This window comes from Myotis nattereri (assembly GCF_964212035.1).
Source record: "Myotis nattereri genome assembly, chromosome: 1".
NCBI classification, from domain to species: Eukaryota; Metazoa; Chordata; class Mammalia; order Chiroptera; family Vespertilionidae; genus Myotis; species Myotis nattereri.
In genome coordinates this window covers 32,008,363-32,033,835 of record NC_138075.1, presented here as the reverse complement: position 1 = coordinate 32,033,835, position 25,473 = coordinate 32,008,363, and the positions used below count along the sequence as shown (strand labels likewise).

General features: G+C 42.1%; 1 protein-coding gene across 1 annotated transcript in view; it reads right to left on the bottom strand.

Moving 5' to 3' along the window:
* The window catches only part of SGPP1 (sphingosine-1-phosphate phosphatase 1), a gene marked incomplete at its 5' end in the record, with an annotated part of 37,285 nt that extends 30,818 nt beyond the window's left edge, over positions 1-6,467 (bottom strand). The window contains one exon of the mRNA XM_081102089.1: positions 5,760-6,467. Within this exon, the coding sequence (XP_080958215.1) occupies positions 5,760-6,467 (708 nt within the window). The remainder of the gene's footprint in view (positions 1-5,759) is intronic.
* Between the last annotated feature and the right edge of the window lie 19,006 nt (positions 6,468-25,473).

Genomic DNA, 25,473 nt, shown 5'->3' with positions numbered 1-25,473 from the left:
AGCCATATATGACAAAGCCACAGCCAACATCATAATCAATGGGCAGGAACTAAAACCATTTCCCCTAAGAACAGGAACAAGACAGGGATGCCCCCTCTCACCACCCCTGTTCAACATAGTACTGGAAGTACTAGCCGTTGCAATCAGTCAAGAAGAAGAAATAAAAGGCATCCAAATTGGAAAAGAAGAAGTAAAACTGTCCTTATTTTCAGATGACATGATACTGTACATAGAGAACCCTAAAGACTCCATCAAAAAATTATTAGACTTAATAAATGAATTCCGCAATGTAGCAGGATACAAAATTAATGCCAAGAAATCTATGGCATTTCTTTACACCAATAGTGAACTTACAGAAAGTGAGACTAAAAAAGCAATCCCATTTACCATCACACCAAAAAAATTAAGATACCTAGGAATAAACTTAACTAAGGAGGTAAAAGACTTATATGCGAAAAACTACAGGACACTGAAAAAAGAGATAGAGGAAGACAAAAACAGATGGGAGAACATACCGTGTTCATGGATTGGTAGAATCAACATCATCAAAATGTCCATACTACCCAAAGCAATCTATAGATTCAACGCAATCCCCATTAAATTACCAACGGCATATTTCACAGATCTAGAACGAACGTTCCAAAAATTCATCTGGAATAAAAAAAAGACCTCAAATAGCTGCAGCAATCCTGAGAAAGAAGAACAAAGTAGGTGGGATCTCAATACCAGATGTCAAGTTGTATTACAAAGCCACTGTTCTTAAAACAGCTTGGTACTGGCACAAGAACAGACATATAGATCAGTGGAATAGAATAGAGAACCCAGAAATCGATCCAAACCACTATGCCCAATTAATATTAGACAAAGGAGGCAAGGACATACAATGGAGTCAAGACAGTCTCTTCAATAAATGGTGTTGGGAATATTGGACAGATACATGCAAAAAGATGAAACTAGACCACCAACTTACACCATACACAAAAATAAACTCAAAATGGATAAAAGACTTAAACGTAAGACGGGAAACCATAAAAATACTAGAGGAATCCACAGGCAGCGAAATCGCAAACATATGCCGAAGGAATTTCTTCTCTGATACTGCTCCTAGGGCAATGGAAACTAAAGAGAAAATAAACAAATGGGACTACAGCAAAATAAAAAGCTTGCCGAAACCGGTTTGGCTCAGTGGATAGAGTGTCGGCCTGCGGACTGGGAGGTCCCGGGTTCGATTCCGGTGAAGGGCATGTACCTGGGTTGCGGGCACATCCCCGGTGGGGGATGTGCAGGAGGCAGCTGATCGATGTTTCTCTCTCATCGATGTTTCTAACTCTCTCTATCTCTCTCCCTTCCTCTCTGTGAAAAATCAATAAAATGTATTAAAAAAAATAAATAATAAAAATAAAATAAAATAAAAAGCTTTTGCACAGCAAAGGAAACTATCAACAAAACAACAAGAAGGCCCACTGCATGGAAGAACATATTTGCCAATGATACCACCGATAAGGGTTTAATTTCCAACATTTACAGGGAACTCATGCAACTTAACAATAGGAAGATAAACAATCCAATCAAAAAATGGGCAATGGACCTAGATAGACACTTTTCGAAAGAGGACATACAGAAGGCCGAAAGACATATGAAAACATGCTCAAAGTCACTAATTATTCGAGAGATGCAAATCAAAATGACAATGCGGTATCATCTCACACCCGCCAGAATGGCTATCATCAACAAATCAACAAACAACAAGTGTTGGAGAGGATGTGGAGAAAAAGGAACCCTTCTGCACTGCTGGTGGGAATGCAGACTGGTGCAGCCACTGTGGAGAACAGTATGAAGTTTCCTCAAAAAACTAAAAATGGAACTCCCATTTGACCCAGTGATCCCACTTCTAGGAATATATCCCAAGAAGCCAGAAACACCAATCAGAAAGGATATATGCACCCCTATGTTCATAGCAGCTTAATTCACCATAGCTAATATTTGGAAACAGCCTAGGTGCCCATCAGCAGATGAGTGGATTAAAAAACTGTGGTACATCTACACAATGGAATACTACGCTGCGGTAAAAAAGAAGGAACTCTTGCCATTTGCAACAACATGGATGGAACTGGAGAGCATTATGCTGAGTGAAGTAAGCCAGTCAGAGAAAGATAAATACCACATGATCTCACTCATTTGTGGAATATAGAGAACAACATAGACTGATGAACAGGGACAGATCCAAAGACAGAGAAACAGCGATCAGACTATCAATCCCCAGAGGGAAAATAGGGGAGGGTGGGGGTAAGGGGAAGAGATCAACTAAAGGACTTGTATGCACCCATATAAGCCAAACCAATGGACACGAACAACAGGGGGATGAGAGCATGGGGGGAGGTGGGGGAGTTGGGGACTAATGGGGGGATGAGGACACATTTGTAATGCCTTAACCAATAAAGAAATTAAAGATAAAAAAAAAGGAAGATCAGACAGTGACTGCCTACCATCATTCCAGCAAAAGAAACTTTGAGCCTTACATCCAGAAATTTTCTTGACTGACAGCCTTACAAACTCAGAAACTGGTTTATAATTTGCTCTGATCATTACCCTCTTTTCCTTCTGTATTCATAGACCTACTCCTTATTAAATACCTGACTGCTTGCATACACAATATGGGCCTCACTTTGGGAACCCATGTGCATCACAACCCCTGAAATGAGACTCAACACATTTAACTGAACTGAATTATTCTCGAAACTGAATGACTGAATCAACGAAATATGGAGCAAGCTACCAACTTACTTGTAGCTTCTAGAATAGTGATGGCGAACCTTTTGAGCTCGGCGTGTCAGCATTTTGAAAAACCCTAACTTAACTCTGGTGCCGTGTCACATATAGAAATTTTTTGATATTTGCAACCATAGTAAAACAAAGACTTATATTTTTGATATTTATTTTATATATTTAAATGCCATGTAACAAAGAAAAATCAACCAAAAAAATGAGTTCGCGTGTCAGAGGTGTCATAGGTTCGCCATCACTGTTCTAGAATGTGGCAAGTTTATTACTTAAAATTTGAAAGGCAAGACTTAAAGGACAAAAATTATGCCAACCTGAAACTGCTTTTTGGATATTGCTTTAAACCACCTATTAAGAAACAAAAAACTCAGAACCTTAGACCCTCCCCCTACCCCCCCAACCCCTCCACCCCCACCCCCACCCCCCCCTGCATCCTTTCCTGCCTAAGATACAGATAGAGAAAAACATGCTCTGGGAAGGGTATTTTAGGGTGCTGCCTTGCCCTAATTTGAATTAAGTGTGGTAAATAGGAGGGCTTCAGGCACCTGCCTGTTGTCTGGATACCCGCTGCATCCCACTGCTTATGAGAGGCCTTGGGGGACTTTCCTGCCCAGTATGTTCTGCTCCTTTTCACCTGGCCCATTCTCACTTCTAAAATACCCCTTTCCCCGCCTTCCCCTTTCCCCTTTGTTTAAATAGTTTTATATACCCAATGTTGGCTCACTGTCTGAGAATTTTCATGGATTTACCATGTCTATGTGAATCCCCCATGCACACGTAATAAACTTTTATTTTTTCCAATTTAAAAAAAAGGTCACCCTGGCTGGGTAGCTTAGTTGGTTAGAGTGTCACCCTCATAAGCCAAAGGTTGCAGGTTCGATCCCTGGCCAGGACACATGCAGGAGCCAACCAATGAATGCATAAGTGGGTGGAACAACAAATCTCTCTCTCTCTCCCCCGCTCCCTTCCTCTCTAAAAATCAATAAAAAATGTCATTCTGGTTTTTGTCCTGAATTATTACAGTCAAACAATTGTAAACATAAAACTTTCATAAAAGGGAGCCTTTCTTTCAAAACAACTAACTAAAAGATAAACAATTATTTAAATATAGAAGTATATTTCAAATTTATAGTAAAAAATGTAAAATAAGAAATTTAAATTAATTATATAAGATGAATTTGAATGTAATTGGTGTTTCCACATGTGTAAAATGACAGTTTGCAACTACGAAATTTCTAAAATCCTGGATAGCTCAAATTCTAAAATTGTATACAAATTCCTCAAACTTTGAATTAAATATATTAGGTTGTTCAAAACTGCAAGATAAGCTTATTCTGATCATTCAAATAACCCTGAAATGTTAGAATACTGATAGCTGCATCCTATAAATACTCCATCAGTACAGTACTGTTTTCAGACTTCCTGTTAGCATGTTCTGAATGAATGACGAGCAATAAATAACTATTTTCTCTTACTTGGACTGCTAATATTAATAGCATGCAACATAACTACTCGTTGAGGAGGAGTTGTAAAAGGCCCTATAATTACAGATTCCTGAAAGCCTCATGAATATATGAAAAACATTATTAGCTAAACAGTGGGTATCATGCCAAACATAACTGAATACAGTACCTGGACTTGTGAAATATTTAGATTAAATAAAATCTGAGATATTTAACTATGCACAAGACAGGCGGCACCACTTTGTAATCTGAATATTACTGTAAATCTTCAGTTAAATAAGGAGAAAAGCCTGACCTTGGTACCCTTTCCTCGTAGCTCTATCACCCTTAGTATGCACACTGCGTATTTTCCATGTACTGTAAGAGAGATGCACTGCACAGAAGTGTCTGTGGGAACAAGATTTTATCTAAAATGAAACTAAATCTGGAAGAAGTAAGCCAATCATAAACGAGTGTTACACAGAATGTGTACTTCTCAATGTAAGATGATTTTATGCTGTAATGGAAAAAACCTGGAGAAAGTCTGACTCCTTAGATCCCCCATAAATATTGACTTTGTTAAATTAAGGGACTGGTCTTACGATTTAAAACACAGATAAAACAAGACAGCAGTCTAAGAATAACTTTTGCATCTTTAAGAAAGAGATTTTAAGCTTAACTTATGGACCATGGTGGGCGGGGGGGAGGGAGGCCAAAAGAAGTGGGCAAAATACATAAAGTTTACCATCAAATACTCTTCTCACATTGTCAGGCTTACCCTGCTTGCCATTTTTACAAACCCACTAGTCTGATCAAGCACTCCCGTTTTAAGAATAAAACCACACATTTTTTAAAGCTAATGCAACAAGCCGAATACAGTAGCTCAACAACTGATACCACGGCTTAGGGATCCAGAAGATAAAATTTGCTACATCAGCAAATTTGCAACCACACCCCTTAAAAAGAGAACTCGGGCTTTTCTCCATTAACTTCCATAAAGGGTGGCTCTTTCGTGTTTTAAAAGTCATTACTTCATTGCCCGGTCTGACCATGTTTGTTTTGCAATTATACTACTGTTTTAAGCACTGTCTCAGAGTAAAGCTAAAAACTTTACCTATGCCTGAAACTACCCGTTTGGGGGACGGCACCGCATACTACGGTGAAACTTAATCTTTGCTACCGGACAATTCATTATAAGGACATTACAATGAATCACAATCATAGTCTGTGCATCGCAAGGATAAAACGCGTTTAAAAGCTCAAGCAAAAGCAAAATGATAACGTATTACTTCGAAAAAAACTGCGTTTCCTCTGGGTTCTAAGAAAGGCATGACTATTAAAACATGGTCTGATGGCCAAGACTCCAGGTTTTCCCCGATCACTTAATTTTTTAAACCCAGAAACGGGCCTGTGTGGGGGCACACAGAGGTTTGGGAGGGGAGCGAACTGCCAACTGAAAACCACCGCGGACAGCAAGGAGAACTCCTCGTTCTTTCACGCCCCCGGGCTGCGCGGGGCGAGGGGCAGGCACCTTACCTGCCAGCGGCCATAGGTGAGGAGGACCAAGACGATGGGGATGGCGGTGCCGGACATGGCGTGGGTGGAGGGCATGCTGTACTCGGAGTTGTAGAAGACCTCCAGCTTGACCACGGGCGGCGAGGCGGGCCGCGGCCAGCGGACGATGTCCTTGGTGCACTGGCCCAGGTACATGACCAGCACCCAGATGATCACCAGCCTCCGGCCCACCAGGGCGTCCAGGTTCCAGATCCAGAAGGGGAAGAACAGGATGTAGAAGAGCTCGTTGCCCAGCTCCGTGCCGAAGCAGAACAGGTAGTAGAGCGGCCAGTTGCTCACGTGGGCCAGCTCGCCCTCCTCGCCCGTCAGCGAGTTTCGCCGCAGGGCGCCCGCTCGCCGCGGCGAGGCCGGGCCCAGCTCGGCGGCGAGCCCGTTCCGCACGCCGTTGGGGGCGCCGCCGCCGCCGCCGCCCGGCTTGGCCGGGCACTGATTGCGGTCGCTGCCGGGGGGCTGGGGGCCGCCGCACGTCCCAGGCTGTCGCTCTCGGCACCGGGCGTCTCCGGAGAGCGGCGCCTCCGCCTTCTCGCCCTCCCTCGGCACGGCGGCGGCGGCGGCCGCGGCGGAGCGGCTCGGCGGCGCTTCCACCCCGCACAGCCGCTGGAAACGGGCCACTTTCTGCGGGTCCTGCAGACGCGCGGCCAGCCCAGCCAGGCGCTGGCTCAGCGACATGGTAACGGGACCCGCGCGGTCCGCGAACCGGACGACGACGGCAGGAGGGCGGGCCGGCCCGCGGCGCAGCCCCGAGTCGTTCCCGCGCGCCGGGCCGTTGGCAGCGGTGGCAGCGGTGGCAGCGGTGGCAGCAGCAGCGCCTCGCTCCGCCCGCCGGGTTCTGCTGGGTGACGGCGCCACAGGCCGCAGCCGCCGCCGCGCGCCCCTCCCTCGCCGGCGCGCGCTCCGCCACCGCCCGCGGCCTCCACGCGCCGGCGCTCGCCGGGCCCCGCCCCCCGCCGCCTCCCCGGGAGGGAGCGCGGCCGCCCGGGCGCGGCCCACGGCGTCGAGGTGCAGGGGCTTCGGCTCGCCTTCATCCCCACCGGGCGTCGCGGCGCTGGGCGCGCGGAAGGCTGCGCGTCCTCCCTCCGCAGCTTCAGCCCCGCTCGCTCGCCGGCTGGTGCTGCCGGTTGTCTTCCGTGCAACGCCGGCCGGAGAGGCCACGATCCCGGGGCTCGCTTCGGCGGTGCCGGTGGCCGAGCACCCGGATATCCTGCTGGCACGGGATCAAATGGTGGATGAAGGCGAAGTCGCCACCGCGCGCCCCGAGTCGTTCGACTAAATCATCACCAGTAATGACGGAGCTGTCTCCGCGGGGAGATGTCCTGCCAGCCACGTGCCAGTGGACCAGTGGTGACAAGACGAGATGGAGGTCCCGGGCCAAGACTGTGTCCCTGACCAAATGTTGTAACCGAAGTGCCGAGGTCCCAGGGGTTTTTGACTCACGCGTAGACATTCCTTCGAATGAAGTCTAATAGCTGCGGGGCGGGCACAGAATTTGGTGGCTGGAGGCAGTGTGTCGATGTTTTTAGTTTGGTGAAGTCGACTTGGTGTCTGCCTCACAAGTTACAGATGTGACTTCTAGAAAGAATCGTTTTTATTAGAAAGTCTCGGGACTCTAATTTCAGGAAGTCATTTTGGGTAAGGTGAATGCCTATAATGAAAGAATTTGGACCTCTTCCAAGAAACAGGCTGGAAAATTCCCCTGCGGTTATGTCATTGGAAATGCTTTCTGCTTTCCCAGGTCCAGTTCTCCTCCCGCTGCAGTTGTTAAGCTGTGGCTATCCCTGCCTTCAAGATGCGCACAATAGAAATGGGAGACAGAGTCCGGCCCACTCTAGAGAACAGAGAAAAGTCTAAAATAGAGACGGTACAACATGCTCTGGGAAGAAGGAACAAGTTCACCAGCACCGCAGGAGAAGTGTGAAGAGGTGATCCTGTTCAGATGGATTGTAATTGAAGAGCAAGATACCAATAGATAGAGGAGCCTGTTGTAGGAAGAGAGGAAAAGGAATAAAGAGGAGATGGAAATGTGTAGAGATGTATTTAGTAAACAGCAGCTCACAGAGTACAGCGTAGGAAGGTAGTTGGAATGGAGTTAGAAAGGGAAGATAGGATCCAGTTGCAAAGGCCTTGCATGCTGAGCAGGGGATTATATTTTGTAGGCAGTAGGGAGTGATGCAAGGCTTTTAAGCAAAGGGAGAGACAATATCAAAACTGTGCTTTAAAAAGATGACTGGGAAGAAAATCAAAAATAAGTGGCCCGCCTTCTGAGACGAAAGGCCAGATAAATAATTAGATGATTGCAGTTACCAGGTGAGAGAATGAGGGCCAGAACTAGGGCTATGGTTCTGGGAATTGAAAGGAAAAGGATAGATTTGAACAGGATTTTGGAAGTAGGGGAAATAATTAAAGCATTTATTTGAATTCATAGGTCTGCAGCCAAATAGGTTTGCAACACATACCTATATAAATCATTATGTTGTACGCCTAAAACTAATACAGTGTGTTCTAAGTCAATTATATCTTGATAAAACGGGGGGGGGGGGCTGTTACTTAATAAAAAATGATAATATTCATTTTAAATTGAGTATTCATTGAAATCAACTTATTTTCTTTTGCCTATCTGGAACCCAACTTATTTCTTGTCTGTTAAACTATAAAATTTGTATTTTGCAAAATATTTACCAATTATTACTACTAGAATATTTTTGACATGTAAATTAAATTTGTTTATTAAATTCTTACATATACACCTAATAATTATATCCTGCATCCTTGATTAGTTTTATTAAATTTCTCAAAAAATAGGATTTCCTCTGCATTCTCAAAGAGATGCCTATCATATTCCTCATTCTCTTACTAGGGACTTTGATTTTAACTCTGCTCTTTTGTAGAGAAAAAAAGATGCCTATCATAGCACAAATGTAAATGAAATATGGTAAATATAACATAAAAATTTATAGTTAATAGATAATGAGTTTTCCACCCTCTATGTTTTCTGTGCCCAACCTTTCAATCACCTTGTCCTAAACAGTCTTAAAAAAAAAAAAATACAGAAAAATGGTGAGTATTCCAGGTAACAAAATAAATGCGCTCTCACCCACTTTATTTTTAATCCATGTAGGCTGAGATGACCAAACAATTCTTTCCTTAACATACAAATTATACCGTTTTATTTTATTCCAACTCTGTAGTACATACACATTATCTTCTCAAGGCATATATAGCTTATTTTTCTTTCTAAATTTCCCCCCTTTATTTGTTGACATCTGTCTTTTCAGTTCCACTTTTCTTATTCTTAAAATCTGATTAAATAAATAAAGTAAAACCTGATTCATGACTTATTTATTTTATTTTACAGAAATGATTGGAAATACATGTGTATTCCCAACACAGAAGTTGTTGTTGTTTTTTAAGTTCAGGACTTGAAATCTCCAACCACATCTACCTATTCATCATTCCAGACATTTTGGTAGGTGTTGATTTGTCCCTAATATTTTTATGTTTGCAATAAGCTAAATTCTCCATTAATCAGAATAGTTGATTTAATTTTCTAAAGAACATACAGTATTTTTATAAACTTTAGCTCTTGGTAAAATATTTATAAAATATCTTTGGAATATTTTCAAATATATATTTTTAAACAACCTATCCTTTTAGGGGCCAGTTTTTATTGACAAAAATACATAAAATGAAATTCACCACCTTAACCTTTTTTTAAAAAAAATATTTTATTGACTTTTTTTTTTACAGAGAGGAAGGGAGAGAGATAGAGAGTTAGAGACATCGATCAGCTGCCTCCTGCACACCCCCCACTGGGGATGTGCCTGCAACTAAGGTACATGCCCCCAACTGGAATCGAACCCGGGACCCCTCAGTCCACAGGCCAACACTCTATCCACTGAGCCAAACCAGTTAGGGCCATCTTAACCTTTTTAAAACCCTATCTTTTTTTTGTGTGGTTATTTGAGGACTTTGAAGACTAAAGATCAGGATTTAGAAATAGACATAAAATTGTAGAGCTAGAAGGGGTTTAGAAGCCATTTTATTAACTAATTTTATGAGAATCATTTAGTTTATTAATCTGGTAAATTAAGCACCAATTGTGCTAGATTCCTGGAGATGCATTGTTATTAAGACACCTGCTTTCAAGATGCTTCTGTTCAAATCGTCACTGATATTACTATTAAATGCTATCATTGAGGCTCTTAGAGTTGATGAGTGGGTGTTGTCTTTTGAGTTTCCCTTCTCTGAATTCCCTCACCCATTCTTCATCTTCTTCTTTTTTTTTTTTTTTAATCCTCACCCGAGGATATTTTCCCATTGATTTTTAGAGAGTGGAAGAGAGAGGGAAAGACTTCGTTTGGTTGCCTCCTGCACGAGTCCTGACCAGGGCTGGAGGTTGAACCTGCAACCCAGGTACATGCCCTTGACTGAGAATCAAACCCAAAACCCTTCGGTGCACAGGCCGACGCTCTAACCGCCGAACAGCTAGCCAAGGCTCAACCATTCTTCTTTATAACCACTGCCACAACCCTAAACCAAGTTTAGTTGACAAGGAAGGAGCTTTCTAGGAAGTGGTTGAGGATTTTTGTTATAAACTGGGGTTTCAGAGTCACGGTTGAATCTATACAAGAAACCTATAATGGCCTCTTCAACTTGAACAAATTCTGTTATACCTTTTAGTTCCATCAAAACCAGTTTTTACCTTAGTAATCCAGTGTTATTGTCAGTGGGAACAGGGATGTAGTTTCCATTCCAATCAGGCTTGTCTTTCATTCACAGACCACCTACATCACTAATTGAAAGCCTCCTCCCCCTACCTGAAATACTGGCTTGCTTGCTTTCTATCTAACTATATCATGCGCCATATTCAAGGTTCTTGTCTTTCATAAAGTACCCAAGAAAATGAGCACCTGGGATAATCTTGCTAGCACTCTGTAGAATTGACTCCTCTGGTGACCACAAATTGGGCACCTACCTTCTGCTGGGCCAAGAGAGCAGGTTCCCTGAGAATTTTTGTGCTTTGGACAAATGATAGATTGGGGCGATCTCTCTCCAATGGCTAAAGCTTTAACATATACTCAGAAACACTGTGGATGTAGTTCTTCCTTTAGAGAAAACTAATTAGTAGTGAAAGTGAAACTGTTGTATAGACAGCCACAGAAACCAAATGTTTTGAAGACTCCTAACAAAGTTTGAGCCCTTCCTTCCAGTTGTTCCTAAGGGCCCCCTCTGCAGCCCTGCCATTCTTGATACTTGACTGTTCAATCCTTCTTTGGATTTCATAAGCCAACAAATTTCTTTAAAAAGGGGTATGGAGCCTGCAACCTGGGCATGTGCCCTGTCCAGGAATTGGACCGTGACCTGGTTCATAGGTTGACCCTCAACCACTGAGCCACCGTGGCCAGGCAAGATTTTTCAAGGTTACGATATTACCCACCAAACATTGAAACATGACATGCACAAGACTGAAAAAAGTTTAGTAACTTTCATTTTTACATTAAGGAGTGGGTCCCTGGGAAGTAACTGAATGTCCTTGACACTATACTATGGTTAGTCTCTGCTGCTCTAGGCATTTTGTGGAATACTGGTTTTACCTGTATGGGCATGCAGTCATAAACCGTGCCAGGGAATGGTGAAACAAGTACATGGATTTAGTTGGCCTTGTTTGCAATAAGAAATCGTGGAGTTCTTATGAATGCGTTTTGCTTTTTAGATGTTTACATAATTGAATGCAATTGTTTTAAAAATTAGAATAGAATAAATTTGGAGCAAACACAAAAAAAATATGTATGAACTTGATTATTTGGTTTTGGCTCATTCCCAGCATGCAGTGGTTATATTAGGTCATTTCCTTATCTGGTCCTTATCAAGTCTTTGAGGAGACCTGATGATTCTCAGAAATGCCACAGGTTCTAATCAAATGAGTGTGTCCAGTAGCTATGAAACTGGACAACCAATGGGTCTGGACTGCCTGTCACTACTTGAGCCAGTTAAGCAGAGACAGGGTTGAATCAGATATTAGCATTTTTTCCAATAATGCAGGCAGTATGGGAGAGCAGCAGGTCATATGAAAATATGCTCTGCACCCCCCATAAACCAGCTGCTTATATTGGGTAGGACAAAGATTACATGGGGAAGTTGACAAAAGGAATAAGAATGGGTATAAAGATTACAGGTTATAGGCAATGTAGGCAGGACTCCACTGTTTGGGCAACATGGTTGTTTGTTAATCTTTCCATGATAATAGGATGGGAATGGGCCTCATTCCAAGGTTGATTCCCAGGTCCAAGGTTGACTCCCACGTCCCATGGGCGTAAAACTCCCAGCCAGGTTAGGATGTGCTTTCTTTAATCAGAACAAAACTATCATGGTTAACAGAGCATGATTAATATTTCTTATAACTATAGCTAATCCCCAATATTCTATTTCTGTCCCTAACAGCTACTCGGTAATGCATTCTTTGGAAATATTTGACTTAAATTATCACTAAGAAGCAACAAGAAAGAGAAACTTCCTTTTTTGGATAGCCAATTTTGATAATAAAGGTAATACTAATTGGATCTCATGCAACATGCACTACTTGATGTGCTTTACAGATAGTAACTAATTTAATTTTCACAACCCTGTAAAGTGTATGTTCTTCCTATCTTCATCCTACATATGAGAAATTGAGGCACAGAAACATTAAAGAATATGCTCATGCTCACAGAGCTAGTAAGTAGTAGAGCTTGGTTTCAGATATCTGAAAACAGAGCCTACACTCTTAACACATTATGCTTCATTGCCTCCCAAGGACTCTTAAAACCACTGGCTTAAGCTTTGCTATTTTCTTATTATCATCATTATTTAGGAAATTCCATTTTCTGCCTTATAGTAACAACATTCAGTTGCCTTCTCTGAGTCTTGAACTCTTGTACTATATTAAATAGATCCTCTCTCTCTCTCTCTCTCTCTCTCTCTCTCTCTAAATATATATACATATATGTGTGTGTGTATACACATATATACACATATATATACATATACATATATATATCCTATATAATAAAAGCCTAATATGCAAATTGAATGACCAGTTGCTATGACGCACACTGACCACCAGGGGGCAGGCACTCAACTCAGGAGCTGCCCTCAGCCCACAGGCCCCAGGCCAGCCAAGGCGGGTGCCAGCAGGGGGCCCCCAATCGCACCACCAGTAGCCCCACAGATAGGCCCTGATTGCCAGCCAGGCCTAGGGACCCTTCCCATGCACGAATTTCGTGCACTGGGCCTCTAGTATATATATATACTATAATATATATATATGCCTAAGCGACCGTTAGACCAGTAGCTATGATGCGCACTGACCACCAGGGGGCAGATGCTTAATGCACAAGCACGGAAACATGGAACAGACTGATGAATCTCAGAGGGAAGGGGGTAGGGTGGGAAGAGATTAACCAAAGATCTCATATGTGTACTAGAGGCCCAGTACACAGGTTGGTGCACTGGTGGGGTCCCTCAGCCTGGCCTGTGGGGATCAGGCTGAAACCAGCAGTCTGGCATCCCCTGGGGGAGCCTGGATTATGAGAGGGCGCAGGCCAGGCCAATGGACCCCACTGGTGCACAAATCCATGCACCAGGCCTCTAGTTAAGATATAAAAAACAGCCCTAGCCAGTTTGACTCAGTGGATAGAACATAGTCCTGCAGAGTAAAGGGTCAAGGGTCCACGGCCCTGGTTGGGGTGTGGGAGGCAACCAAGCGCTGTGTCTCTCTCACATCCACATTTCTCTCTCTCTCCCTCCCTGTTTCTTTCCCTCCCTTCCACTCTCTCTCTCTCTCAAAAAAAAGAAAGTCCTGGCTGGTTTGGTGCAGTGGATAGAGTGTCCCCTGTGGACTGAGGGGCCCATGGTTTGATTACAGTCGGGGGCACATGCCCCGGTTGCAGGCTCAATCCCCATTGGGGGGCGTGCGGTAGGCAGCCAATCAATGATTCTCTCTTATCATTGATGTTTCTGTTTTTAAAAATTTATAAGTAAGTTTTTATTTTTTTAAAAAAGCGTTGCGAGTAATATTTCAGGGAACATAATGTGTGCTCTTATCTCATTTTCTGTTTTGTCTGCTTGCACCGTTTCAGGATGTGAAGGACACATCGTGGGCTTGCAGTATCCCAGGACCAAGTTTCCAGCAGGAGAGATGGAAAGATAATATTAGCTGCATTTGGTTAGCTCTGTGGGGAAAAATTTTTTTTCTTGGGTAAAATTTCAGTGAATAAATGGCAACATAACAAATCTTAAAACATCCATTACAGTGTTTTATGGGAGGTCTCCTGTAGGGGAAACCATTGGGGATTCTTTCAGATATGCGAACATTAGCAGTGAGATTAGGAACTGCTGAGGTGGGACCATTTAGGGCCGTGAGAGCATGTGTGGCCCCTGGTAAAAAGCTGTGGAGCACAGGATGGAACAGAATAGGTAGGACAATGTGGGAAGACTGCGGGCCTGGCCTAGAGCAGCCTCGATGAAGGGCCAAAGCCATGCGCGCTGGAGTGAGATCACAGCCTATGAGCATCTGAAGAGCAAAGGCCATGCAGCTGGTTGGCTGTGCTCTGTAGAGGGCTTGTCAAACTGAGAAGCAGTGCCTATAAGCAGATTGTAGTGAAACCCTGGACTTGGGAAAACTAACATATCATTGATGTTTCTATCTCTCTCCCTCTGCCTTCTTCTCTAAAATCAATAAAATATATTTTTTAAAAAAAACAATGGAAAAACATCCTTAGGTGAGGATCAACAACAACAAAAGGTATAATAAATACACATTATACAAAATGTAACATGGAACCACAAAGGAAATAGAATAGGTTTCAGTTCATTTTAATTAAAAGAGTAAATATCAATAGCTTTCCAAATGCAAGGCATTAATTAGGCTTAGGGCTAGAGAAGATATCCAGAGGAATAAGGCACTGTCTTGCCCTTAAGAAGCTTATAATCTGCAGTGCAAGGTTAAAAACAAAAATGTACTCAAGTTCCCTGTAATAAAAGACAACTACATTAAATGTGTTGTTTTTTTTTTTTTGTAAATAGATTTTATTGATTTTTTTTTTTACAGAGAGGAAGGGAGAGGGATAGAGAGTCAGAAACATCGATCAGCTGCTGGGGATGTGCCTGCAACTGAGGTACATGCCCTTGACCGGAATCAAACCTGGGACCTTTCAGTCTGCAGGCCGATGCTCTATCCACTGAGCCAAACCGGTTAGGGGAACTGTGTTAAATGTTTTAATGGAGGTACAAACACAATGTCCAGGAAGAATAATGGAAAAGATCAATTCCCAAACAGGGAAGGAATAACATTTGTGTTGGATAGAAATTCAGAGTAAGGAATTTTGGAAGAAAAACATTTGATGCACAAGAAAAGAAAATGAGCCCTAACTGGTTTGGCTCAGTGGATAGAGCATCGGCCTGCGGACTGAAGGTTCCCAGGTTCGATTCCAGTCAAGGGCATGTACCTTGATTGTGGGCACATTCCCAGTGGGGGGTGTTCAGGAGGCAGCCAATCAGTGGTTCTCTCTCATCATTGATGTTTCTATTTCTCTCTCCCTCTCCCTTCCTCTCTGAAATCAATGAAAATATATATTTTTTTAAAAAAAGGAAGAAAAGAAAATGGGTATGTAGGAAATAGGCCTCTGTGATCCATCTTCAACACAGTCAACTTTTGGTGGAGAATACTAACAGCATGTTGCCAGTTGGTGACTGAATTTTCTCAGGGCCGATAGGATATGAGGAGGAGGGGAGAGGCATAAGAACAAAGAACTGTGTATGTGACCAGCAGCACATTTTCCAGGAAGATCCTCCCACCACAACTACACAAAGGGAAGTGGAGACAACAAGAAAAGGCCTCAGCCCACTTTTTTAAATAACCCAGTAGGAGACGATACTGTAAGACCTAGGCGAGCTAGGGGGAAACTGTTAGCCCATAGTACTCACCCAGTGAAGAACCAGGGGAGGGACCTTGCACACTAGGCATAAATTGCCTGCGATCCCCACTCCGGGTGTACCTGCTCAACCAGACACCTGATCTTGCAAGACCACATTGAAGGTCTCGTTTTCGCCATACTTCACGTTGCCAAGTCCGTTATTTGAATTCGGACAGGTGAGCATTTCTCACAGATAAACATGATAAGACTACAAAAAGGAAAACAGGTTCTTAGAAATAGTTGAAAGAGTTCCTGGGAGGAAGAAGAGATGTGGTTATACCTTAATGAAAAGACAAAATCTATGCGAGGGAATTTGGACTTTATTCTTTGAGAAAAAAAAAAAAAAAAAAAAAAAAAAAAAAAAAAAAAAAAAGAGCAATAAGAGTGCAAAAGAATGCTGAGATTGGAATAATAATCTTTGGAAGATTCATTTGCTAGCAACGTGAAAAATTAAATGAAATTGGAGGCTGAGGAGACTAGTTAATAATGGGCAAGGATGAGTTTAATCAGGGCTTAAATGAGAGTAGTGGCAATGGAAAGAAGGTGGCAGATTAAAATATTCAGTTAAAATGAAACAAAGTAAAATCAGTTTGAGAAATGTCATATTCACCCAGATGGAGTGGCTCAGTGGTTGAGCATCAACCTATGAACCAGGAGGTCACAGTTTGATTCCCAGTCAGGGCACATGCCCGGGTTGTGGGCTCAATCTCCAGGTGGGGAATGTGCTGCTGGGGTCCAACCCCAGCAGGTCCAGGGGTCCCCAAAGGTGTGGACGGAGTCGGCGAAGAAGGAATGACACAGATGCAGTGTTCAGTTGATCAGCAGCCTAGCCAGGATCTCTAGCCAGGATCTCCAGCCAAGTTCTGTTCAGGCTCTCCAGTGAAGTTCTGGTTTGGATCTCCAGCCAAGTTCTGTGTCCATGTTCTCTTGCTAGGTTCTCCAGCCAGGTTCTCCAGGTTCTCCAGCCAGGTTCTGTAGCCATGTTCCCTCGCTAGGTTCTCCAGCCAGATTCGGTCGCCAGGTTCTGTAGCCGGGTTCTTCAGCCAGGTTCTGTCTAGGTTCTCCAACCAAGTTCTGTAGCCAGGTTCTGTCCATGATCTTTTTCCATGTTCTCTCGCTAGGTTCTGTCTCTAGGTTCTGTGGCCAGTTTCTGTCCAGGATCTTTTGCCATGTTCTCTCCAGCGAAGTTCTTCTGTCTCTAGGTTCTGCGTAGGTTCTGTGTCTAGCTTCTGTCTAGGTTCTGTGTGTCTTGGTTCTGTCTTCTAAGTTCTGTCTCTTGCTGTCTTGTTACATCTGTATTTATACCAGTTGATTCAATCCTATCAATCTCTATTACAAAGGTTAGGGCGTTTCTTATCTCCATTCCAGGGAGTAAAGATTATGTAGCTTAAGCATGATTGTTCATAGTTAAAGTGATTAATTACCCGCCTGGCACTTAGTTGAGGGGTTTTATTCCCTCCCTAACTTCAGGGGAAAATCCCTACCTGGGGAAACAACCTTTCTCAGAGAGGTGACCTTGGTTAAAACACATAGTGCCAAGAAGGTGAGCAAACATATTAAGAACAGTATGCCATATATGCCAGGTCCTTTGAAACAGCAAGGATGGACCAGCTCCCGGCAATGTGCAGGAAGCAGCCAATCAATGATTCTCTCTCATCATTGATGTTATCTCTCTCTCCCTCTTCCTTCCTCTCTGAAATCACTAAAAACATTTTTAAAGAAATAAATGTCATACTTAAAGATAGACTATGTCAAATAAAAAACAAATCTGAAAGGATTACCCAGGTGAAGGTGGAGGAAACTGTCGCAATAGGGAGAACCCTGGGAACATAAGACATGTGAGCATCAAGAGTTGGACAAAAACGTATTTCTTAACCTTTTTTGTTGTTGTTAATCCTCACTTGAGGATATTTTTCCCATTGATTTTTAGAGAGTCGAAGGGAGGGGGAGAAACAGAAAGAAACATCCATGTGTCACATTGATTCCTGCACCTTGACCAGGGCCTGGGATCAAGGCTGCCCCCGAGATACATGCCCTTGACTGAAATGGAATCCAGGACCCTTCAGTCTAAGAACTGATGCTCTATCCAGTGAGCCAAACCAGCTAGGGCAGAAAGGGTATTCTTCTATAGGGAAGAGGAAATGAAACCAGAAAGAATCAGGTTGGGACTTGGGATGAAAGGGTGGTGTGATAAGATGGTAGATAAGAGAAGGTTTACCCTGAGGCCAGCTTCTTTTCAGGGAACTGCCCTAAAGGAGTGGCTGTGCTGGCTCAGGGTGGGCCAAAGGTCAGGGTCATGGGGAGGAAAGAGGCTTAACTAACGTTTGATTAAGTTTTGTTTCTATTCATCAGTGCAGACAAAGCAACTCAGCCAGTAATTTATGAGATAAAGAATGGAAATTCGGAGCGTCTGTGTCTGGCTTTGTCATAGGTACACAAGTCAAGAATGTTATCTAACTCATACCGGAAGAGTGGTTCCTTGCAGTAAGCTATTTTCACAAATGGATGCGTGGACTTCTTAACCTTCAGGTAAAGTTCAATATTGTCAAATAAGGAGGCATTACTTTACATTCAGATTCCTATTGAGGAGTGGAAGGGTTAGTATTCTTTGACTGTAAGCCCAAACCTGAGTTTCATTGCAACACCTAGACATAGTTATTAACTCTGACACACCCACATCCAGTATATACAGGACAGATTCCAGCATTTAAAAATTTATTTGAAGCATAGCCATTTATTGTTTTCGGAACTGTTCTTATCTATTTAATGCCCTTGGGTCGTCACTAAGAATAGGAGTGGTTACCAGATACTAAAATTGTTGCTTACAGGTAAACAGCAACAAGGGTAAGAAGGAGTGTTGCCATGAAGCAACTTCGGATTTTTCTCAATGTGCGGCTAGTGTGGACCAGAAAAGGGGCTACATACTAAACCTGACAGGCCCAGGGGAGGCCTGCACGGCAGCCTTATAAACTTAGGGACCTAAAGCAACCATTCAGGATGGTCTGAACTTAAAACTTCTAACTGAAAGCGAGTCCTGGCGGGTAGTCAGATTGTAGGCCACTATCTTCCTTGATAAAGGTTAATCTTTACCTAAATTGATCCTGTCTATGTATTTTTGCATCGAAGATAACATACCTTTGGAATGCCAGAGTAGTCTCCTTTTCCAGACACCTCAGGGCACAGTCTCCTAACGGAGCACTAGACTCAGAGCTCATTGTTATCTCGTTGCCTGCACACCATTTCTATAATCTGTAAACGTTCATTGTTGACTATCCTCTGCCACTAATGTAAAACAAGTACGTGTCTCTCCATTTTACTCTTTATTCCAAGCATATTCAAACTCAAAGGCTAACACAGGCCAAACAAACAAGGCTTAAGTTTATGTGGGCTGCAAAAAACAAAAGCTTCAATTTTCATAGAAATATAGGTTTATTTCAATAGAGACATGCTGAATACAAAGAGCTGAAATAAATGAGTAATCGTTAACATAAAATAATAGACATTTTAATAAAAATTAATATTTTTTCTTGAACATTAACTTACCAGACACTGACTAACTGTACAAATTAATAAGCATAACGCAAATAAACCTATTTTTCTTGTTCTCCGAAAGCAAAATATTTCCTGTTGCGCACACCAAACAAGTCAGTACAAGACTAATGATGTGGCAATCAGCTGCCAAAATATTTGCTGCTAGTATTCGTGGAGAGAAATGATATGCCTACGTGTAAGGGAAATGAATGCAACATGATTATAGTAATCAGTCATTAGTGAACATTGTAGTTTGTTATTAATAATCCTATCTAATAAAGAGGGAATATGCTAATTGACCATCACACCATCGCCAACCATGGCAGTGCCCACAGCCAATAAAGAGGGAATATGCTAACTGACTGTCCCTCCCTCAAAGATGGTGGCGCCCACAGCCACAAGATGGCTGGCAGGGGAGGGCAGTTGTGGGCGATCAGGCCAGCAGGGAGGGCAGTTAGGGGTGACCAGGCCAGTAGGGGAGGGCAGTTGGGGGTGACCAGGCCCGCAGGGCAGGGCAGTTGGGCGGGACCAGGCCGGCAGGGGAGCAGTTAGGTGTCAATCAGGCTGCCAGGGGAGTGGTTAGGGGGTGATCAGGCTGGCAGGCAGAAGCAGTTAGGGGAAATCAGACAGGCAGGCAGGCGAGCGGTTGGGAGCCAACAGTCCCGGATTGTGAGAGAGCAGTCCGACTGCCAGTTTAGGCAGTCGGACATCCCCCAAGGGGTCCCAGATTGGAGAGGGTGCAGGCTGGGCTGAGGGACACCCCCAGCCCCCAGTGCACGAATTTCGTGCACCAGGCCTCTAGTTATGTATAACAGGATATTGTAAAAATTAAGTTATGAAATTAAGTTTCTAAAATGTGGCCAGAGGTCTGCATGTGGCCAGAGGGCTGCAAGTGGCCAGATGGCTGCAAGTTTGACATGCTTGCTTTATTCAATCTGAGATACCTTCTTCCTTTGCTTCCTAGCCTCCCTAATCTACCACCAATGAATTTTACATAACCGACCCCTACATCTCCTCCTTTGATTGTAATGTATAAAATAAACTGCAAAACTGCTGTTCTCTGGAGCATTTTCTCAATCTTTTTGAGATTTTGCTTCCCGAAAATTGTTGTCAGTTTGGCTCAAGTAAACTCATAAAAATCTTTTACAGGAGAAGCTGATGTTTGAACCATCAAGTCAAGAGACAGATATCACAGCCTCAGACAGACTTTCTCCTTGACCAAACCTGAGTCGGGCTCCTTGAGCCCTCTTCTCTACTAGGTCCCAAGTTTGGGGTCTGTCTTCTACTGCTTAGTCCACTTTTAGCTAGAATCCTGTTGAGTCTTCATATCTGGTCATCTTCCATAGATCAAATTCATCATCCTGCATCCTTGATATCTTTTTTTAAATCATTTAAAATTTTTCAATTATAGTTGACATACATCATTATATTAGTTACAGGTGTACATCCCGATGACCAGACATTATATAACAATAAGTGAGAGAGAAAAAAAATTCTATACCCATCCTTGGCTTGTTGAGTTGAGTTAGCGAGAATTTCTCTAAGTAATGTTTCCATCCACTGACCTCTGCTCTCCAATTTGGCTATAAATCCCTACTCATCCTTGTTGTATTCAGAGTTGATCTCATTCTCTCGCCCCTACAGCAAAACCTCCATCTGAGTAGTCCCTCTTGAATAAAAACTTCCTTACCATATTTTTAAAAATTGCTTTTAAAATATGTTTGTATTGATTTCAGAGAGAGGAAGAGAGAGGGAGAGAGAGAAACATCAATGATGAAAGAGAAACATCAGCTGCCTCCTGCATCCCCCCTCCCCCCCCCCCCCCATCCAGCCCACAACACAGGCATGTGCCCTGATGGGGAATAGAATCTCAATCTCCTGGTTCATAGGTCGGTGCTGAACCACTGAGCCACACCAACGAGGCTGAAAAAAAAATTTTTTTAAATATATTTTATTGATTTTTTACAGAGAGGAAGGGAGAGAGATAGAGAGTTAGAAACATCGATGAGAGAGAAACATCGATCAGCTGCCTCCTGCACATCTCCTACTGGGGATGTGCCCACAACCCAGGTACATGCCCTTGACCGGAATCGAACCTGGGACCTTTCAGTCCGTAGGCCGACGCTCTATCCACTGAGCCAAACTGGTTTCGGCTGAAAAATTTTTGACATGACAGCCAAGTTCATGTGTAGATCAGAAGTGGGATACACTTCAAAAGCAGGTCTCTATTGCTTCCCCCCCCCCTTGTTTTTCATATTGTTTTGATTGCTTGGTAAACAAGATTATTTAGTTTCATGTCTAAATTATGAGTGCTATAAATACATACCATTTCCACTTACTGTCTGAGGAGAACAGAACAATCTTTTGGCTGCAAACTTCCATTTTTCTATCATTAACTCTATAACTAATTTTAGCCACTTTGGATTTTCATCCAAAAATATATTTAACTGAAAAAGAAGTTAAATTATATATTTTTATATTTTGAGTTACCAAGAATACCAGATTATAAAAAGAATAATGATACATCATAGTTCAAGTAGTACATTTATGTAAATTGATTTTCATACAGGTCATTTCATTTTATCCTTAATAAAAGAACTGTAATGAATACTATCTCCATTTTGTAATTGAGGCAACTTAGAGAGTAGCAGAGCTGGAATGAGAGTTAAGTCTGCTGGGTAGTGGTGGACTACTGTTTTCCTTTTACTACACTGCTCTATACAGTACGCAGCCAGAAAAATATTCTCTGTAGGAGTGAAAGAAGATAAATATAATTAATTAATATAACATAATTGATATAATGAAGAATGATACTGTACGTCAAAGCATTTACTTTGAATATATCTGCCTCTTTAACTGGTTTATTTATGACATAATTCAGAAATGTCCATTTACAAAAAAATAACATTTTTATCTACAAATTTACATATTCTTCTTCTATAGATAAATGGCACCCTGCACAGTTAATGGAAGTGGATGGAATGCATGCTTGGAGCTATGTAGTATAACTTAATTTCCTGTTCTATTATTTGGGTGACTCAAGAGCTGATATAGTTTCTAGATGTACCATTCCATAGAGTAATATTTAATCAGATGAATGTGACCTTGAGAACCAAAACCAGAAAAGGGAAGTACAGGAAAGGAAAATTACTGGCTACTTTCATTCATGAAATGAGACATGGATATTCTAAACGAAACATTAGTAAATCAAATCCAACAACACAAGAGAAAACAAACAAACAAACAAAATCCAACAATGCATTAAAAATGCTAGCAACTTTGCCCCACCTCATGTGTATGTAAACCTACCTTTCCCCCACCCTATGCATAGTGGTTACCCAAAGAATATGTAGTGGTTACCTCTCAGGTGAGCTGGAAAGAGCACAAAGTGGGCTTCTAACGTACCTATGATATTTTTCTTTCTTTTTAAAATATGGAACACTTCACGAATTTGCATGTCATCCTTGCCCAGGGACCATGCTAATCTTCTTTGTATTGTTTCAATTTTAGTATATGTGCCACCGAAGCCAGCACACTATGATTTTCTATTTCTAAGTGGGGGCTGATATCTGGATGTTCCTTATATTAGTATTCTCTAAATTGTGCAGATGCATTTTATAGCCTTTTGTATGCATGATACATTTCGAAATAATAGAAATGAAAGCAAAATTTTAAAAATTAGGGCCAATGGGATGGGGTTGTGCTTCATTCTACCTAAGCAAAGGCTGTGATACATTTGCCAGAGCTTATGGACTCCTGATGTGCAAGGACCTGAGATTTTAGTGATGTCTTGGTATCACTGTATTTATAGTGATAGTGTATTGATAGTGTATGTACGTTCAAGGTTTTCTTTTGTTTGCAAGTGGGAGAAGCCCAACTTAAACTAGTTTAGACACAAAGGGCTTCTATTGGCTGTGTAACTGGGAAATGCAAGATTGTTTCCGCTTCACGTACAGCTAGATTCAGTTTCAAATGATGCCATTGGAATGTTGCCACACTCCCACTCAGCATTTTCTTCTCCCTGTTGTTGGCTTTATTCTCTTACAGACTTTCTTCAAATGGTGGCAAAGACCTAGCTAGATACTTTGCCACCATCTGTTTACTCCTAAGGTGATGGTGGTGGTGGTGGTATACGTGGAAGTGTGTGTATTAGTATGGTGGAGAGGAAGTATGGAATTAGCCCCATCTGAACCACAATAAATGGAGTCCTCACAAGAAAACAGGGAAGAAATGTCACCTGGGTAGAAAAGAAGACGGTAAGAATGACCGTGCTCTACCAATAGTAAAGTGGCCTGGCATGTCCAGTGTGTTACATTTGTTGCTCACACCAAACAAATCTCAGATCCTCTATATGCACTCATGTTTCAAATTCTTAAACTTTGAAATCATCTCTAAGAAATGGGTCTAGAAAGTACTCAGCAATATTATAGTTCAAAGATCAACCCTATTAATAGAATTTATCAAGAAAGTCAGGTATTGCAGCAATACATAATGTGACTTTTATGACTTATGCTAATGATTCATACATTTTCCTGATCAATGGCTGCACAACTTCAACACCGATAGCTTTTTTTCATGGCTTTATCGCCTTCTCACAGACTAATTTTTTTTGCTTTGTCTGAAGCAGATATTGTTGCCCAAGATGCCAGACAAGTGCTAGATTTGGGAACTCGTTTAGAGAGTTTTGTCCATTACCTTCCCAATTTTCTTTCCTGTTTACATTTTGATTTGTAAAGTGGTAAGCTCTTATTCGCTACCTTCCACGTCACCCAGAGCAATTACATTACATTACCGAACTTGGTCTCCAATACATGTTGTGTTGAAGGCAGTATGTATGGTGGTCAGGAGATAAGTTTTAGAGACACGTAGAATTATGTAGATTCTGTTCTTAGCACTGTGTCTTATTGGCTGGGTGATCTTGGAATAGGTAATATTGCTTTTTACCTCAGAAAGATTTTTGTGAAGAATAAAATGAGGTTATTTATGTAAGAAGTTTAACTCAATGCCTGGCATATAGGAAACATTTAATAAATTGTAGATATTATTTTTTTTTAAATTTTATCTTATTGTTTGAAGTATTACAAATAGTAGTACATATGTCTCCTTTTTTCCCCCATTGACTTTTCCCTGGCCTTCCCTGCCCTGTAGTTATTATTGTTGATCTTCTGTTTTCAAGATGCTAAAATTGCTATTTCTTTTTTTTCTTTGACGTATACATTGTAACTTTTAAGTTTTCTTATTTCCTTGCATCCCTTATTCTAGTTTCCTATCTTTTGGTCACTGAAATAAAATTTATTTAGACAATGAAAGATCCTAAAATAATTCAGCACCTCCCTTGAAGAAAAACTGGCCTAGAGAGTAAAATGAATTTGTCAAGTCACTTTTGTTTAAAATTGGTATTTAAAACTGGCAGTTATGGGGTACATGATATCTAAAGAGACAACTAGTCAGTAAAATACATTAAAAAACATAAATGTGAAATTTTGGAAATTTACAGCTCAGAGGAAGCATAGGTTGAATTTCTTTGTCATTGTTGCTGTGTGTGTCATAACATTTTTATGAAAAGGAAAAAGGCGAAGAAAGGGCTATTATGAAAATAAAAGAAACAAGCATTTGAAATATTTAATTGCCACACTAGAGAATAATAATGTATATTTGTGTTGAATTTTTTTTTTTTTTTTTGGTCTGGAAACAGTCGTTTTACTCAGCTCCTAGTGGGCCCCCCTAGGTCCTTACATGCCAGTTCTATCACCTTGCCCACACACCTCGAACGCTTTATCTGCCGATACACCCCAAAACAGGCACACACCCAGAGGCAGTAGGGAGTTCTCTGGTTCAGCTCCCAGCCTTGCTCTTCTTGCTTGTGTCACTTAGGGCCAGTCCCAGCCTCCCTGAGCCTCATTTTCCCGTCTGTGGACGGGGAGCAGAATCTCCACCTTGCAGGGAACTCCTGGTGCATTGCACAGTCCTGGTTTCCTACCTTCTTCTTCTTCTTCTTGGTCTTAGCAGCCAATTTAAGCACTCAGGTCATTCCTAAAAGCTGATTCCCCACCCCTCAAGGTCTGTGTATTAGTTTTCAATACTGCATGACAAATTACCATAAATTTTGTGACCTAAAACAACAGCCATTCACTCTCTCACAGTGTCTGGGGTCAAGTGTCTGGTTAGTTCATCCTCTGTTTGGGGTCTTCCCA